This window comes from Sceloporus occidentalis, unplaced genomic scaffold (assembly GCF_023333645.1).
Source record: "Sceloporus occidentalis isolate IW3139 unplaced genomic scaffold, rSceOcc1.0.p SCAF_1, whole genome shotgun sequence".
In the NCBI taxonomy this organism is placed as follows: domain Eukaryota; kingdom Metazoa; phylum Chordata; class Lepidosauria; order Squamata; family Phrynosomatidae; genus Sceloporus; species Sceloporus occidentalis.
Genome location: NW_028316981.1, coordinates 66,925,881 through 66,944,750, shown reverse-complemented (window position 1 = coordinate 66,944,750; position 18,870 = coordinate 66,925,881). Strand labels below are relative to the sequence as shown.

The following is an 18,870-nucleotide window of genomic DNA, read 5'->3' as shown; positions in this document are numbered from 1 at the left end:
GTGTGTGTTGGAATGTAAAAGAATTCCTAATGTCCCCCCAATTTTTTGTCCCTTGTGGAACAATTGTTAGTCCATTTAGACCCACTGGTAAATGTTAATAGACTAGTACAATAATTCAGACCTTTTCTTTTGGTAAACACCAAAACCCCTGATCGATTCAAACAATCTAACCAGGACTGCTTTGGCATGCATACTGCCCAGAAGTATATTTTAGCAGGACTTATAAGAAAACTGATTAAAGAACTCTCCAGAGAATTTTTACTCATTTATATACTGCTATAGAAAGCATAAAAATCTATTGCACTTGTAAAAGAATAAGCATATATGAAAATCTTGGATGGAGTTGGGCTTGGCAGCTGTGGAAAAACACTAAGGCATTTATCACACTCCTTACCTTCTGCCATTCCCCCATCGCCCCAGTGTCACCAATCTGCGACAGGAGACTCCTTGTGGGATTGCGGATGACACTTTTAAAGGGGAACACTTCCGTTTTCGTCATGAAAGCGTTCTCGTAATTGTTAAGAAAAGGGCCCTTTTTAAAAATAAAACTCCATGATAGGTCACCGTAAGTCAAAAATGAGTTGAAGGCACACAACTACAAGAACAATTATATTCACTCAGAGGCCAATAACTAGTGATTTGTCAGAAACAACTTTGAGGAAGTTTTGTGGTCCCTGGTTCAGTTTATGGTATTTGAAGGAGGGCTAGGAAAGATTGCTATTTGAAACCTTGAAGTGACTTATAAACGTATACAACATAATTAATATAAAAAGGAAATACAAATAAATATAATGCAAGTCAATATAAGAATGTAAAACATCTACAAAAACTTGTCCTCTCGATCCCTGTCCTTCTTGACTGGTCATCCAGGAGGGAGATGCAATTAAATTCCAATTCCAAATTATTATTAATCTGTCTCTCATAGAGGGAAATTTTCTCTCTTGTTTAAAAGAAATAGTGGTACGACCACTTCTTAAAAAGTGCTCCCTGGACCCTCTGGACTTAAACAACTATAGACTATATTCAAATCTCTCTTTTCTGGGCAAAGTGATTGAGAGGGCAGTTGCCTTCCAATTCCAGGCAGTCTTGCATGACACAAAATATCTAGACCCATTGTAAACCAGTTTCAGATCAGGATATGGAGTTGAGACTGCTATGGTTTCTGTAGTGGATGATCTTTGCCTAAGCATTGACTGTGTCCCTGCTAGCGCTTCTGGACCTCTCAGCTGCATTCAGTACCATTGATCATTCTATCCTTCTGGAATGCCTGGGGGATTTGGAAATTGCAGGCACTGTGCTTCAGTGGTTCTCAAGCAGGTTCTAGACTGGTGCTGCGGGATAGCTGCTACTCTATAAAGGAGCTGCTTTATGACATACCACAAAGTGCCATCCTGTCCCCAATGCCAGTCAACATCTACATAAAACCACTCGGAGAGATCATCAGGAGGCATGGGGCAGGGTGCTATCAGTATGCTGATGACAACTAAATATGCCTTCAAATACAGCCTCAGCTAAGGATAGTGTGTCTCCTCTGAATGAATGCCTGAAGGAGGTAATGGGCTGGATGAGGAAAAACAAACTGAAGCTGAATCCAGACAAGATAGATGTGCTTACTGTCAAGGGTCCTCACTTGGGTTTGAAAATGTGTTAACTAATTCTGGAGGGAGTTACACTCCCCATGAAAGATGGTCTTCTCAGCATGGGAGTTCTTTTGGATCTGCTGTTCAAATAACAGTTCAATTAGATGCAATGGCCAGGAGTGCTTACTATGTGTCAGCTGTTACTCCAGGTGCACCTCTACCTAGAGCGGAAAGACCTAAAGATGGTAGTGCACTCACTGGTAACCTCAATGCAGGACTTTTCCAATGCTCTGTACACTGGGCGATCTCTGTACCAAGTTCAGAAGCTTCAGTTAGTTCAAAGCATGGCAGCCAGATTGATTACACTGATCTGAAAATCACTCCACTGGCTGCCAATTAGTTTCCAGGCAAGGTACAAAGTGTTCGTTATTACCTTCAAAGCTCTACATGGTTTGCATCCAGTTTGCCGACAGGATCACTTCCTCCCTAATAATAATAATAATAATAATAATAATAATAAATTTTTATTTCTATTTCCTGCCTCTCCCTGCGGATCGACGCGGGATCACAACAGTATCAACAATACAAATTACAATACAAAATGCACATAGAATAAAAACAGTATTATTTAACAATACATACAATACTAATCAGCCAGCAGTGTTGCTGTAGGTGAATTAAAACATCCAAATCGTCGTCTGTTCCACATTATCAAATTGGAGTGGGAATATTTAACTATAACAGGTCGGGTGGATATGCCCGCCAGAAGAGATCTGTCTTTGATGCCTTCTTAAAGGCTTCTAGTGTGGTAATAAGACGGATCTCTTCCAGTAAGTTATTCCATAATTTAGGGCCCGCGGCTGTAAATGCTTTGTGGGAAGTAGTGACCAGTCTTTTTTTGTGTGTTTTCCAGCAATTTCTTCCCTGAGGTTCTGAGAATGTGGGGCGGATTATGCAGGGAGAAGTGTTCCCTTAAGTAACTCAGGCCCAAGCCATGTAGGGCTTTAAAGGTGATGACCAACACTTTGTATTGCGCCTGGAAGCTAATCAGCAGCCAGTGTAAAGATTTTAATATTGGTGTAATATGGTCTGATCTTGATGTTCCTGTGACCAATCTGGCTGCAGCATTTTGGATCAATTGAAGCTTCTGAACTTGGTACAAAGGTAGTCCCATGTAGAGCGTATTACAGAAATCTAAACAAGAGGTTACCAGTGCATGTACCACTGCTTTGAGGTCCCCCTGAGCCAGGTAGGGGCGCAGCTGGCATATCAACCAAAGTTGATACCAGGAACTCCTGGTTACTGCCTCCACATGGGATGTCAACTGTAGAGACGAGTCCAGGAGCACTCCCATACTGCGAACCTCATCCTTTAGGGGAAGTGTGACCCTGTCCAGGACTGCTTGACAAAACTCCCTACCTGGGCCAGGGTTTCCTATCGCAAGTACCTCCATTTTCTCTGGATTCAGCTTGAGCTTGTTTTCTCTCATCCAGCCCATTACCGACTTAAGACAGGCATTTAGAGGAGAGATGCCATCCTTGGTCACTGCAGTAGTCGGAGACACTGAGAGATAGATTTAGGTGTCATCAGCATACTGATAGCACCGCGCCCCGTGTCTCCGGATTATCTCTCCCAACGGCTTCATGTAAATGTTAAAAAGCATGAGGGACAGAATGGCGCCTTGAGGGATACCAGATGTCAGCTCTCTCTTATGAGAGCAGCTGTTCTTCAGCACCACCATCTGGAATTTGCCCGAAAGGTAGGACCGGAGCCACTGGAGCGCAGTGCCCTCAATACCTAATTCTCTCAGGCGTTCCAGAAGGATACCATGGTCAATGGTATCAAAAGCCACTGAGATTTCCAAGAGCACCAACAGGGTCACACTTCCCCTGTCAATATAATCTGCCCTGTATGCTCAGGTCCTCTGGTGGACATTTACTCCAGTCAGCCAGGACTAGGTTGGCTACTGTCAGCCAGAGGATGTCTTCTTTGACCGCCACCAGACTATGGAACGACCTGCTGGAAGAGATCCAACAGCTGAATATGCTGTCCGAATTTAATACAACATTGAAGTCTCTTCTGACAGGCTTATCCAGATATTTTTAAATTGTGAATTAAGGTGTTTAATTTTAAATGTAGACTGATATAAAATGTTTTAATTGTCCTTTTAAGCATATTTTAATTAATGCATTGAATTGATTTTGTTAATTGTTGATTTGTTGTTGTTCCCTGCCTCGATCCATGGGGAGAGGTGGGTAGGAAATAACAACAACAACAACAACAACAATAATAATAATTTGCTATAATAATATATCATAATGTCATTTTCTTTTCTTTTAAGGTTGTATATGTAACTGCTACATTTCCTTACATCATGCTTTTGGTTCTACTGATTCGAGGAGTAACACTTCCTGGAGCTTCTGAAGGGATAAAATTCTACTTGTACCCAGACTTGTCTCGACTTTCTGACCCACAGGTAGGACCCAACAACAAAAAAGTAATAACAGAAATACAGCCAGCTTTGTGCATTGAGTTTCTATTTGCCTTCTGTACTTTTCTTTGATTTCATTTCTAAAGATGAGTTGTGAAACTACTTGCATTGGATGACAGCTGCAAAAGTCAGCTATTAGGTGGGTAGTGATTAGCTGCTGCTCTTAACATAATGAAGCCACCTCACCCTAGTTCAATCTAGCAGCCACCTCTAAACTGTGCATATGACTTTTTGAAAAACAACAACAATTAATGTTTAAATGACTGAATCTTCATGCAGTATTTGCAAGGGAAAATGGCAGGGGCTCTGAATAAACAGGGGACAACCTTCAGTATATATAACTATGTACAGATCTTAATCAAAATATCAATTCATCAGCACTTGTATAAAACGGATTTATCAAAAAGACATCAGCAATTATATCATAAGATGTATTGTATCAAACTATATCAATTCAATAGTGTCAACAACTATATCAAAGATTTATCAAATTTATCAAAATGGTCAAAAATTCATTAACAATTATATGTCCAAAGTTTATCAGGAATTAAAAATATTTAAATTATACAGTAGGTACTTCTTGCTTTCTTTATACATACTTCTCTCTCTCTTATCTTTTGTTTTCCTTGTTTTTGTTCTCCTTTAATTATTCTCTATTTTCCAGTTCTTAAATTCACTTCAAATTTACACTTGTGCCTCCCTTTTTGCAGACTTGGAGTCTGCGGTCTCCCTGTTCGCGGGAGGGATAAAATGGCAGCTTGGGTGCATGTGCCATTATTTTCAATAGGACTGAATTATTTGCGAGTTGACATTTTCACGGGGGTGGTGGTCCGGAACATATCCCCCGCGTGTTGTGAGGGGCTACTGTATTTCTCTTTCTTTCTTTATGTCTACTACTTTAGTCTGTTTTGGTCTGTTCCTTCCTTTCTTTATTTATTTTAAATTTCTCCCTTATTTTGATAAAGTCTTACTCTTTAGCACATCATCTTCAATTCTGGGATTCAGGGATTACTAGCTAGGTTGGAGTCTGTTCCTCTCAGCTTTCTGTTTATCTTCTGCCACCTCAGCTGTTTTTCCTCCCATTCCCAGTGTATCTCAGCTTTTTGTTTCTCCTCTGCCGCCTCAGCTGTTTTTCATTCTAAAAATGTATTACTAGATAACAGAGGCTAAATTGTTATAATTATATAGAGAACTATAGAGATATAAGACACAAGTGTAGGATTTCCTTAATCCTCTAACTAATTTCATCTGCTAACTAAAGCAAGTAGAGAAATAAAAAAATCCAGAGTAAACAGAAATAATGGTGATGGGAAAGAAAACTCTAATCCAATCCCAAATAGAGATTATGACCCAAAGAAGAAGATCAACAGAAGGCTCAATTAGAATTATTGATGCCAATGCAATACTTCTGGAGGAGATAGGACAGGAAATGAAAGAATCAAGACTAGAAACGAAACATGAATTGAAAGAGACTAGACAGGAATTAAGAGAGGAAATTAAGGGAACAAGAATAGAAATAAGAAATGACTTGAAAAAGGAATTAGACAATTTTGGAAAAAAGATTGAAAAAATCTGAAATAAAAGAAACACAGAAAGAAGTAGAGGAGATCAAAGATAAACATTACAATTGGAAAAGATAACAACAAAATTAACACAGAAACAGGAACAAAAAATAATGCTGGAACATTCAAGTGAACTATGATAAAGAGACAGGTGCATTAAATTAAGAGGACTAACAGAAAGAATCAACGATGAACTATACTCAAGGAAGGGTCTGGAAACCATGCTGGGTATGTTTAGCCTGTGGAAGAGAAGGTTAAGAGATGATATGATATCCCTGCTTAAATATTTGAAGGGATGGCATATTGAGGAGGGAGCAAGCTTGTTTTCTGCTGCTCCAGAGAACAAGACCTGGAACAATGGATGCAAGCTACAGGAAAAGAGATTCCACCTCAACATTAGGAGAAACTTCCTGACAGTAAGGGCTGTTTGACAGTGGAACACACTCCCTTGGAGTGCAGTGGAGTCTCCTTCTTTGGAAGTGTTTAAACAGAGGCTGGATGGCCATCTGTCGGGGATACTTTGATTGAGAGTTACTGGATGGCCCTTGTGGTTTCTTCCAACTCTATGATTCTATGACACTGGCTGATTACATAGTTTTTTCCCCAGGAAAGGATGGAAATGGAAACGTAAAATTTTTAGAGTGAATTCAAAACTTGCTAAAGAAAAAAAGCTGCAAGAGATTAAGATGTTTATCACACTATACCCTTAAAGTGCCACAATTCCAGTTTGACTCCTCTAGCTGCCTCCTGTTGCATTCTGGGATTGGCAGTTTTAAGGAGGTGTATTTAGAATTCTCAGGCAGAGAAGTTCTGTGCCTGAGAATTCTAAATACCCCTCCTTAAAACTGCCAATCCCAGAATGCAACAGGAGGCAGCTAGAGGAGTCAAACTGGAATTGTGGCACTTTAAGGGTATAGTGTGATAAACATCATAGTGTTATGTTTGACAAGAGCAAGGACTAGACACTTAGGAGCTATACAGAACACCCCTTTTAGTGCCAGATAGGGGCTGTGACAACTACATGCTGTGGTCTCGATCTTGCCTTTCTGCAGTGCAAAAAGGAGTCGCAAAAAGTGGCTTCTTACTGTGCTGCGGAAAGGACGCTGTAGACACCAGTGCCACAGCTTTTTGGCACTCCTTTGGTACAGCATCATCTAGATGCAGTGCCAGAGGAGAGCTGTGACACCATGCACCATGTCGTGCGGCACACAGCAACACGGGGGGGGGGGGAGGGGGCCAGAGTCAGATTGTGCGTCATATGGATAATAAATAATCCAAAAAAGTTATGAAAATGAATTTGTGATTGAGAATAAAGGAATTAAAATCTAATGATATCCCATCCCAAATCATATTAGAAAGGCAGAAATACAAACCTCTCACACAGATCTTGAAAAAATTAAAAATAGATTTTAGATGGGAAAGGATAGAAGGGTTGACTTTTGCTTACAAGCAAAATAGGTACAAGATTGACACATTGTTAAAGGAAAAGCAGCTAAACAAGGATAGTGAAGAAAAAAGAAGAAAAGACAAATTATCAACAGAGAATAAAAAGCGTTCAAAATATCAAGAAGAGAAACTAGATGAGAATACACCAAAAAAACCTACAAAACAGAAATGGAAGAAAGAAATGGGAAAATCAGGAGGACAATAATTACAGTGCACCCTTTCCTTATGCGGCGGATCTGTTCCAGACTCCCCTATATACGGCAAATACCGCGTATGCTTGAGCCCCATTGAAAACAATGGGGTACGTGCATGTGGTTTGGCGTAGCATGCACACCACAGGGGCATGCACCATTGCTGATTCCTTCACGTGGCTTTCAGAGTAAGGTGAAAGCCGCATATAGCGCGCCCGCATATGACGCAAGCGCACTATATAGGAAACTCAGATATGGAATCCGAGAAATGGACAACTTTCTGATTGCCCCATTGTCCCTCCAACAAGGAACGAAGGATGTCAATTTCATTCTTTCTTCCTTACGTCTCCATGGTTTTCAGGTAAATTGTGCGAAGAGCCACCTTCCTCCTCAATACATCCAACAAAAATAGCTTCATGCTTCTTCCCCCAGAGAGAATCAAGACCATTCAAGTCTAAAGAAGGAGACTCCACTGCACTCTGAGGAAATGTGAGCCACTGTCATACAGCTCTTACAATCAGGAAGTGTTTCCTAATGTTGAGGTGAAATCTCTTTTCCTGTAGTTTGAATCCATTGCTCCGGATCCTATTCTATGGAGCAGCAGAAAACAAGTTTGCTCCATTCTCAATGTGATACCCCTTCAAATATTTAAAGAGGGCTATCACATCACTTCTTAACCTTCTCTTCTCTAGGCTAAACATACCCAGCTCCCTAAGTCGTTCCTCATAGGGCATGGTTTCCAGACCCTTCACCATTTTTGTCGCCCTCCTTTGGACACGCTCCAGTTTCTCAATGTCCTTTCTGAATTGTGGCGCCCAGAACTGGACACAATATTCTAGGTGGGGCCTGACCAAAGCAGAATACAGTGGCACTATTACTTCTCTTGATCTAGACACTATACTTCTATTGATGCAGCCTAAAATAGCATTGGCCTTTTTAGCTGCCGCATCACACTGTTCACTCATGTTCAACTTGTGGTCTACTTGGACTCCTAGATCCCTTTCACACGTAGTTTCATTCAGCCAGGTGTCACCCATCCTATATCTGTGCATTTTATTTTTCCGCCCTAAGAGCAATACCTTACATTTCTCTGTGTTGAATTTCATTTTGTTAGCTTTGGCCCAGCTTTCTAGTCTATTCAGGTCATTTTGAATCTTGATCCTGTCCTCTGGGGTATTAGCTATTCCCCCTAATTTGGTGTCATCTGCAAATTTGATAAGTATGCTCCCAATTCTGTCATCCAGGTCATTGATAAAGATGTTGAATAGCACTGGGCCCAGGACAGAGCCCTGTGGGACCCCACTGGTCACTTCTCTCCAGGTTGAAAAGGAGCCATTGTTGAGCACCCTTTGGGTTCGGCCGGTCAACCAATTACAGATCCATTTAACAGTTCCTTTGTCTAGCCCACATTTTACAAGCTTGTTTGCAAGAATGTCATGGGAAACCTTGTCAAAGGCCTTACTGAAATCAAGTTATACTATATCCACAGCATTCCCTTCATCTACCAAGCTGGTAATTTTATCAAAGAAAGAGATTAGATTTGTCTGGCATGACTTGTTTCTCTGAAACCCATGTTGAGTTTTTGTGATTATGGCATTGCCTTCTAGATGTTCAAGATGTTAATTTATATCCTGGTGTTATTACTCAGGGACACCTCTCAGCAGCTTGACATTTTCAGAAGCATTCCACAAGGAATCTGTGGGAATAAGCCCATCCTTTAAAAGATATATTTCAAATGGAAGGGGTACCAAGAAATCAAACAGAGATGTTATTGGTAGTACCTTTAAAAAAATCTAAATTTAAAGACATATAATACAAAACAGTCTTGATCTATTTGCCTGCAAGTTGACAGATGTAATCTCCTCTTAAAGGGCTACTGGCTGCCCAATTTCATCCACTTCTGGAAGAACAAGTTAAGGTAATAGCTATTATCCCCCCACCTTTTTATATTTCTATTGATAGTCAGTGGAGAGGGCATGCCTGTCAGGGAATTAATGAATCTTGACAGGAGGTTCCATTGTCTCTCAATCAATCAAAGCAGAAGTGGAACTTTTTCTGAAGTGCTCAATGGGCAAATGAACTGAAGCTCTTCATTTAATAAATTATTGTTAATATCTTGATGCTGGACATTAAGAAAGATGATTGCACCAAAATGTGTAACAGAATACATTTTAATTTTTAAATAGAACTTCACATACTGTAAATATTTAAAGTTTGGCTCATTTCCAATACCATTATTTTGCCATATCAATTTTATGTAATTTTGCAGTTTGAGAAGTATTGAGGAAAGAGCTTGGGAAACTGTTGTTCTTTGATTATCATTTTCCTATTGTACTGTGGGACTGTCACTTTTAATTGGTTTCAACAGTAGATTAATCAACTCGAGATTTCATTTATTAATTGGTAAAGGTCACCTTTAATTGGTCGGGGCAAATTTTAATTGGCTGGGCTGTGAATGAAAGCTTGTTTGTTTGTGAGGCTGTCTTTTATTGTGCTGTGTTAAAATAACAAGGAAGGAAAGAAGGAAAATATTCAAAATGGCTTTATTAAGAATGAATGACAACCTTTGTTATAAATGATGATTTATCTTGTACTTCCGTTAGTTTTTCAGAGGTGCCTTTATTTATCTTTTGGTAATATAACTTTATCTTTTGGCAGATGACACCAAATTAGGGGGAATAGCTAATACCCCAGAGGACAGGATCAAGATTCAAAATGACCTGAATAGACTAGAAAGCTGGGCCAAAGCTAACAAAATGAAATTCAACACAGAGAAATGTAAGGTATTGCTCTTAGGGCGGAAAAATAAAATGCACAGATATAGGATGGGTGACACCTGGCTGAATGAAACTACGTGTGAAAGGGATCTAGGAGTCCAAGTAGACCACAAGTTGAACATGAGTGAACAGTGTGATGCGGCAGCTAAAAAGGCCAATGCTATTTTAGGCTGTATCAAGAAAAGTATAGTGTCTAGATCAAGAGAAGTAATAGTGACACTGTATTCTGCTTTGGTCAGGCCCCACCTAGAATATTGTGTCCAGTTCTGGGCGCCACAATTCAGAAAGGACATTGAGAAACTGGAGCGTGTCCAAAGGAGGGCGACAAAAATGGTGAAGGGTCTGGAAACCATGCCCTATGAGGAACGACTTAGGGAGCTGGGTATGTTTAGCCTGGAGAAAAGAAGGTTAAGAGGTGATATGATAGCCCTGTTTAAATATTTGAAAGGATGTCATATTGAGGAGGGAGCAAGCTTGTTTTCTGCTGCTCCAGAGAACAGGACCCGGAACAATGGATGCAAGCTACAGGAAAAGAGATTCCACCTGAACATTAGGAGGAACTTCCTGACAGTAAGGGCTGTTCGACAGTGGAATGCACTTCCTCGGAAGGTGATAGAGTCTCCTTCCTTGGAGGTCTTTAATCAGAGGCTGGATGGCCATCTGTCAGGGATGCTTTGATTTGGATTTCCTGCATGGCAGGGGGTTGGACTGGATGGCCCTAGTTGTCTCTTCCAACTCTACGATTCTATGATTCTATGAATATAGATCTGTATTTAAATGTAAAAAATTAAATTGAATAAAGCAATTGTTTAAAAGGCAAGTGCTGATCTGACTACTTGCTGTAAACTAATATGATAATAATCTTTTGTATTCACAACTTTATTGCTATTCTTGATGTAGTTGTTTTTTGCATGCTAGCCATCTTCACCTTTTTTTTTAAAAGAAAAGGCAGGATACTCATTATTGGGTCCATTCGCACTGATGGAATAACCCGTGTTCGATTTGGGCTCTGCCCTGGTATTTCAGTTGCTTCCAAAAGGCCCCTCATTCCCACTATGAAAAGGGGGGCTGTTTGGAAGTGATTTTTTTTCCTTTGGGATGCATGTCGTTCCCATTGGAGCCCTTCAGCCCTTCAACCAGTATCCCTCCCCGCCCCCGGACCCATTCCAAAGGTCCTGACCAGACACTCTTTCGCTCTTCCTCCCCTCCCCTCCCCTCTCCTTCTTTCCTTTCTTCATTCATTCCTTCTCCCTCTCTCCCTTATTTTCCTACCTTCGGTTTCCTTCCTTCTTGCCTGCTGGGTCTCCGCCGCTTCTCCCCGGCTGGTGGGGCCTGAGGTGCTCCTGCCTGGCCTCCACCGCTTCTTCTGGGGCTAGCGTTGCTTCCACTGCTGCTGCGCCACTGCATGCCCTGCCCTTGCCTGGCACGGCAGCAGCACCAGAAGCCCCACCTACACCAGGGAAGTGGCGGAGGCCCAGCAGGAGCGCTACAGGTCCCGCTAGCCCAGGAGAAGAGGCGGAGACCCAGCAGGAGCACTGCAGGCCCTGCCAGTCCAGGAAAAGGCAAGGAAGGAGGGAAAAGAAGGGGGAGAGGGGGAAGGAAGTCCTGCCAGCACCGGGCAAGCAGCAGTGGCTTTCCCAAGCAATGGGAGGAGGAGGAGAAGGAGGAGGCGGAGGAGGGCGAGAGACTTTTTTTTTTTTGCGATAGAACTGATCACAAAATTAATCTATTGCTAAAGCAAGTTGCTGCTTTAGCAATAGATTAATTTTGCGATCAATTCTATGGGGGGGGGGAAATCAACACGATTCTGATCTGGCGCTCTCACTTATGGGCACACTTCAGAATCAATTTTTTAAAAAAACATCTCTCCCAAACTATTGTCAGGAAATCCCGGACTATTTGAGTTTGCCTCAGACCTTTTCTCCTCTTATTGATCAGAGGAGGATCGGAAGCACATTCAAATGAGAACGAGGGTCATATAGCCCGCATTGCGCTTCGCAGCAAACTGTAGTGGGAATGGGAACGTTGTGTGTGTTCATGTGTTTTAAATAATTAAGCTGCAATTAAACTGTATATGCATCATCTGATCAAGAAAAGTGTTTCCTCAGACAGCCAAATAGCTCAAATTGCCCTCATATTATATGCTGTTTTAGAAGGAAAATATTAAGAGATGAGTAATAATATGATTCTGAGTTCCATTCTCCAATGGGTTCCTATAGTACAACTATTGCATTTCATTGCCACACTAAAGTCTTTAATTTTTGATGAATGGCAGGCTGCCACTACAACTTCTAGTTTGTGTCACAGGCATCAAACAAAACATTATGGATTTGCACACTTAAGGATGCCTTGATGTATGTTATATAATGTAGTGAAATTTCATGGTAATTTCAGTTCTCTTTATTGTTCAGTACAGTGAAAATACTGTACAATTATTATCTACCTGCCCTCTATTTGCACTTTAATTGTTGTTCTGATCTCATCTTCCATCCTTCCTTCCTTCCTTCCTTCCTTCCTTCCTTCCTTCCTTGCATGAACACTTTTGGTTGGATTTCCGGCTGCCCTTCCATGGCTGGAGGGATCTTCGATCCACTAGAAGCTTCTATGTATGGAAATGAAGGGAAGGAATTTTTTTATTAATTCCCCTTTCTCATTATACCTCTCATGTTGTTCCAAAACATCCTCCACACTCTGAAGCAGATATTTAGGGAATGCATGTGGCAGACAAATTCAGCGTTTCTTGGATGGCACTGATTACTTGAATGTATTACACTCTTGGTTCAAGCCAGGTTACAGGACAGAAAGAGCCTCGGCTGCCTTGACTGATGATGTTTGCAAAACACTGAGACTCACAATGCATGATTATCATACTATGATTCATCTTTAACTTCCATAGCAACATCCCATGGAGTTCTGGGATTTGCAGTTTAGGAAGCAGATTTGCTGTTTAGAGGAGCTCATCAGAGCACAAAGCCCAGGATTGCATAATATGTTCCCATAACAATTAAAGTATGGTGGGCCCGTCCACATTCACTGGGGTTAGGGGCATAGGACCTCTGTGAAAGTTGAAAAACTACAAATAAAAAACAATTGGATATTTACCTGAGAGAACACCTATCAAGGATATTTTGGTTTTTTTTTGGAAAATAAGCTAGGAGTGCTGCCTAAAGGTGGTCTTGGACCAAAATTGCTTCAGGAAGGCCATATGGTTGTTGTGCTTAGGAGTGCTTTTGCCTTGTTTTGGCTTGTTTGCCAGCTGTGCCTATTCCTTTGTAAGGCGTATTGTCCTGTAGTGGCCGTGTCTGAATTACTTCCTGATTAAATTTCTCTGATAGACACTTCATGGGTTTGCCCTTGAAAAGCCTCTGTAAGATACAACTAGTGCACAATATGGCGTCAGACTATTGTCTGCTGTGCATTTTAGTAAAAAAATATCACCACAGGTTTTGTACCAACTGCAGTGGCTTTTGAGTTCAATTTGTCACTAGTTTTGGCCTACAATGTACCTTTGGGTGCAATATGCCTGGATATCTGATAGACCACATCCTCCTTCATGAGCCTGCCTAGAATCTGAGACTTTCAACTCAACACAACACTTACTGCAGATCACAGCACCCCACAATTTTGGACTGGTGTGTGCATGTGACAGGGCTTTCTTTGTAGCTGCACTGTGGTTGTGGAACTGCCTTCCAAAGAAAGTTAGGCTGGTTCCATCCTGGTGAATACCCAAGACTGCACTGTTTCATATGGCCATTATTCTTTAATCTTTAATATCAGGATTGATATTTTGGGATTCAGTTGTGAGCATTTTGAAAAAAAAGTTTTAAAAGAATAATTTTATCTGTTGTGCACCATCTCAGAACCCTAGCTGCCTTGAGAAGAAATAAATATTTCTAATAAGTAAAGAAATAATAAAATACAAGGAGTAGGGATGGTGAAAAAGAGTCAGGACCTGAGAGCACTGCACTCAGGGGGTGGAACTCTGCTCACCGAACTCTGGGTCCATCTCTTTACATTCTAGTATATGGACTTTGTTCAGCAGGCATTTCCCCCACCAAAAAATCAGAAGGCAAAGAAAAGATCTGGGTATGTCAGTGACAGGAGAGATCCTGATTTTGGTTGCTTTCCCCCTTCTTTATGCTTTCCAGTATGTAATTGCACAGTGAACACAAGAAGATCCATGCTGGATTGGAACAGAAATACTATGTCCACTATTTTTTTTCCCTATAAGTGATATTTTGATAGACTATTCCTCCCCGCCCCCATAGGTTTTGTGCAGTGATTCCAAGTGATTTTTTTTTAAAATAGGATTGTCTTCTTCTTTTTTTTTTATTAAAGTATTTCCACAATACAATACATACTATATCATACATCATAAACACTTTTCCTTAAAGAATTATAATAAAGCACCACAACCCTTCTTTTCATTTCATGTTTAAATTTAAATCTTTATCGTTTCTTTAACACACTTCCTTTCCCATTAGTAACTGGAATTTTTTTACCTCTAATACCTGTTTCTACTTTTTGTACTTCATGTGACTCTTATATTCCATTTAGAATTTTTTATATTATAGTTTCCTCCCACGCTATAATACGCTTATTATTGCATACTAATATATAGATTTAGAGAGAGATCTACTTCTATAATCAGAAATCTTAATATTCTCCCTCCTTTGTATCAACCTAATTCTTAAATGAAAATAAAACAAACGGAGTTTCTCCTTACAACAGTATTCTTAATACTTGTACTTGTTATCTAATAGAGATATATTGATTTAATGTGTAAATATTTTGGTATTGTTAAATTGACACTGACGTAACAATGTGACTTCATAAGATCTCAATACAATACGAATTAACAAGACAGTAAGAAATTGTTTAGAGCTTGTAAAATGGACGGATCAAATTTAAGGAGGGATCTGGATAACAAGTACAAGTATTAAGAATACTGTTGTAAGGACTGTCTTCTTTTTGTGCTTGAAATTTGTCATATTTACAGGTTAATTACCATTGATGGGCCTAAATATGCTAAAGGTACAAAATCCTGTGATATCTTGGAAGCTAAGCAGGGTCAGCCTTGGTTAGTACTTGGATGGGAAACTGCCAATGAATACCAGATGCTGTAGGCTATATTTCAGAAGAAGGAAAGAAGCAAAACTACCTCTGAGGATTCCTTGCCTAAAGAAACCCATTGAAATTCATGAAGTTGCCATAAATCGACAGGCGACTTGATGACACACACACACACACACTAATTAATAAACAGTCTAACATCTTATTGTCTCATTCTTGCTGTTGTGTTGTAAGCAGTATTACCAGGTAGCATTTCTCAGGTCTACACTCAGAATAACCTTTTAGACAGTTTTTTCTTTACTATTAAAGTAGTGCCCAGGAGGCCTTTCCAAAGAACTTGTTTTAAAGGTTTGTTTTCAGCAGTTACAGGCACTTTGGGTGAAATCCAATTGTGTCTATCCATCGACAGAAAAGGCATCCAAGGAAACCAACACTGCTTGTCTGATTATGAAAACAGCGTGTTCAAGTGGATTCAATTCATCAATAGTACTACTTTGTTTACTATAAATTTACAAGAAGTTTTTAAATGTCTATTTGTTCTACTGATTTTACTTTCTAAAGTTTCACTTTGTTATCATGACAGTTCCTAGTTCTGCACTTGTTTTTGAATCACTGACTGTATTTTTGAATGTTGCTTATTTCATTATGTCTGCATCTTATCAAGAATACTCTTGGACTTACATAAGATCAGTTAGCAGTGTATTCTCATGAAAGAATTTTTCCCATTGAAACAGAATTATGTTACATTAATTTATGTGCTTCAATCTTCATTCTTTAATAGCGGTTATGGCCATTAGTAGGCAAAGAAGTAAAAAACTTTATGATGAAACAGAAAACAATGACATTTCTGCAGTGCTTGTCTTTAGTTTCAAAATCGTGGAGACAGAAATTAAGCACTTGTTATATCAGTGGAAATTATCATTTGTGTAGCTGTACACAATATACTTGTTTATTGTTATATCCCTGCCCCCCTGATATGTACAGTGGAGCCTCCGCATATGCGGTCTTTTTATAGGCGGCTTTGAGCATAGGCGCTCAAAGCCGCCGGCGCGCGCGGGGCGGAAGGGGCGTCGCGTCCCATTCAATTGAATGGGTGCGCGCACCCATTGCGCCTCGCACGCCGCCGCGCACGAGCCCCATTGGAAACAATGGGGCTCGAGCATAGGCAGATTTTTTTATACGCGGAGGGATCCGGAACAGATCCCCCGCGTATAATAAGGTTCCACTGTAGTAGTAAAGAACAATGTGTTACATTATTCATACTTTTAAGCAAAAAAACATGTTTAAGCTATCCACACACATATAAAGAGAAGGAATAACAACCAACACTGAGCATAGGCATCTATGATTTGTACCTCCTTTCTGAGGAAAGCTTGCAAGCCTAGCATTGAAGCTCTGGCCTGCGGAATGGTGGGTGCAGTTCAGAAACATGTGAGGCAAGACGGGAGATGAAAAAGGCCACAGCTTTTTATCATACAAAGCAGAATAGTGGTGGAAGGCACAGATCCTAGATAGCCCACCTGATGTCTAATATTTTATTTATTTATTTGATTTCTATGCCACCTTTCTGCCAGAAAGGGACCCAAAGTGGCTCACAAATAAAATTTCTAACAAACATATTACAATAAAGCAATTAAACATCAGCTAAAAACAATATAAAATTATAAACATTAAAACCACAGTACACACCCCATATAACAAACACCCCATATAAAAGCCATCCCATGATTACACATTAAAAGCCTGCCTGAATAAAACCATTTTTGCTTACCAACAAAAGGCAAGCAGTATGGGAGATGGATAGCCTTTCTTCTCATGGAAGGACATTCCAGGGGGTGGGAGCAGCCACCCAGAAGGCTGTCTCTTGTGTCCTTACCAGGCAAGCCTGTGATGGGGGTAGGACCAAGAGAAAGCCTTCTTCTCAGGATCTTAGGGCTCTATCAAGTTCATATGGGGAGTTATGGTCTCTCAAATAGTCTGGTCCTGAGCCACGTAGAGCTTTATAGGTCATGACCAGCACTTTGAATTGTGCCCAGAAACGAACCAGTAGCCAATAACTGGCCCCAGTCAGCATTCTCACCGCAATGTTTTGCACCTGCTGAAGTTTCTAAACAGTTTCCAAAGGCATCCCCATGGAGAGTGTGTTACAATAATCCAAACAGGATGTAATCAAGGCATGTGTCACCATAGTCAAATCTGACATCTCAAGGAACGGGTATAACTGGTGCACTAGTTTTAGCTGTGCCAATGCACTTCTAGCCACTGCTGAGACTTGCGCATCCACAGGAATCCATGTGGATGTACCACCACTATGTGGTTTCCCTGCCATTTGGGGGAAAGGTGATTCATCTGCCCCACAGCTGGGTCTGACTCTGTTTTTGGTAGCCCCATGTGGGGAAATGAAAGGTTTGCAGGCTACCTTCTTCCCCAATATTGTATCTTGCCCCATGCCATACCATCCAAGTTGTGACAAATACAGAATCTCCTAAATGATACATAATGAACATAAAGTTTAACCAGACAGATTGGAGAGTGGGGCAGGATATTTGAGCACAATTGCTTCAGGAACCCGAGGTGGTGCATATGTATTCTGCTTTGCCAGATCTGGCTGAAGCCTAACACTTCAGTGAGAAGGTCTGGCAAAAAAAACCCAAACAAAACACCTGCCTCCCAGAACTCCCCATTGGCTGCTATTCCTATGAAAGGTGTGCAGGTCTCTAGAAAGAAGAGAGACTTGCTGAGAAGAAAAGATTGACATCTCCTAACTCCAGGTGTCATGGCTCAGTCTCCAAATGGGCTTCTTGGTGAGTCAGGGGCACTAGATTATTTTGCCTTCTTTTTAATAGACTCACAAACTGATAGAAATGCTGCCTCTACTCCTCCTTCCCTCTTCCTCTCCCTCTTCTCCCTTTTAATAAGCTTGTAAGGTGGCATTGTGAAATTACAGTATTTTAACAGGGTTTTTAAATATTTATATTAATTGCTGGAATCTTTTATTGTCTTGTATTACTGTTCAAGAGAGCCAACATAGTATTGTGGTTTGAGTATTGGACTAGGACTCTGGAGACCAGGATTTGAATCTCTGCTGGGCCATGGAAACCCACTGAGTGACCTTGGGCAAGTCACACTCTCTCATTCTCAAAGGCAGGTTGCTCTTTATTTCCATCTTGCCCAAACAAATTCTGTCAAGAAAACTCCATGACAGGTTTGCCTTAGAGTTGCTTCACAGCACAAGCCACTTGAAGGCACATAACAACAAACGATTATGTCAGAGCACTTCCCAGCCCTAATCACAGTCCAAACATCAGCTTCTTCAATTGTAATCTCCTTGTTTTTTCCACTACTTTGACCATCTCTTTTTCTTACTTAATGCATTAAGAAGGGGAAAAATGGAATAGTTGCTGAATGCCTTTTGATTAGCATGGCTAAGACCTGTCCATCTAGAAGCACTTTTTGTTTGATTATAAAGGATTTTAAAAATATTATTTAAATATATTATTGTATGGTATGTGTGTTTTGTTAGCCATTTAGGCCAATTCTTTTAAAGCAACTGGAGGAGGGAATTCAAGTCATGGTCCTGATCTTAATTGATGCATATTTGTTCATACATACATGCTTATGCTTCTCTCCAGGGTTAAGTCGGGGGGGGGGGGGGGGAGCTAGCTCTACATGATTAGAATAGAAGCCAATCAAGACTGCATACATTTTACCCTTTTAATGCCAAGAATTAAACACCAACCTTTCTGAGGT

The 18,870-nt window shown here is 40.5% G+C and overlaps 1 protein-coding gene across 3 annotated transcripts in view; it reads left to right on the top strand.

Moving 5' to 3' along the window:
- The window catches only part of LOC149321517 (sodium- and chloride-dependent GABA transporter 3), a 156,382-nt gene that overhangs the window by 81,662 nt on the left and 55,850 nt on the right, over positions 1–18,870 (top strand). For all 3 annotated transcript variants that reach the window (XM_089523509.1, XM_089523504.1, XM_089523515.1), the window contains exon 7: positions 3,922–4,056. In XM_089523509.1, coding sequence (XP_089379635.1) covers positions 3,922–4,056 — 135 coding nt within the window. The remainder of the gene's footprint in view (positions 1–3,921; positions 4,057–18,870) is intronic.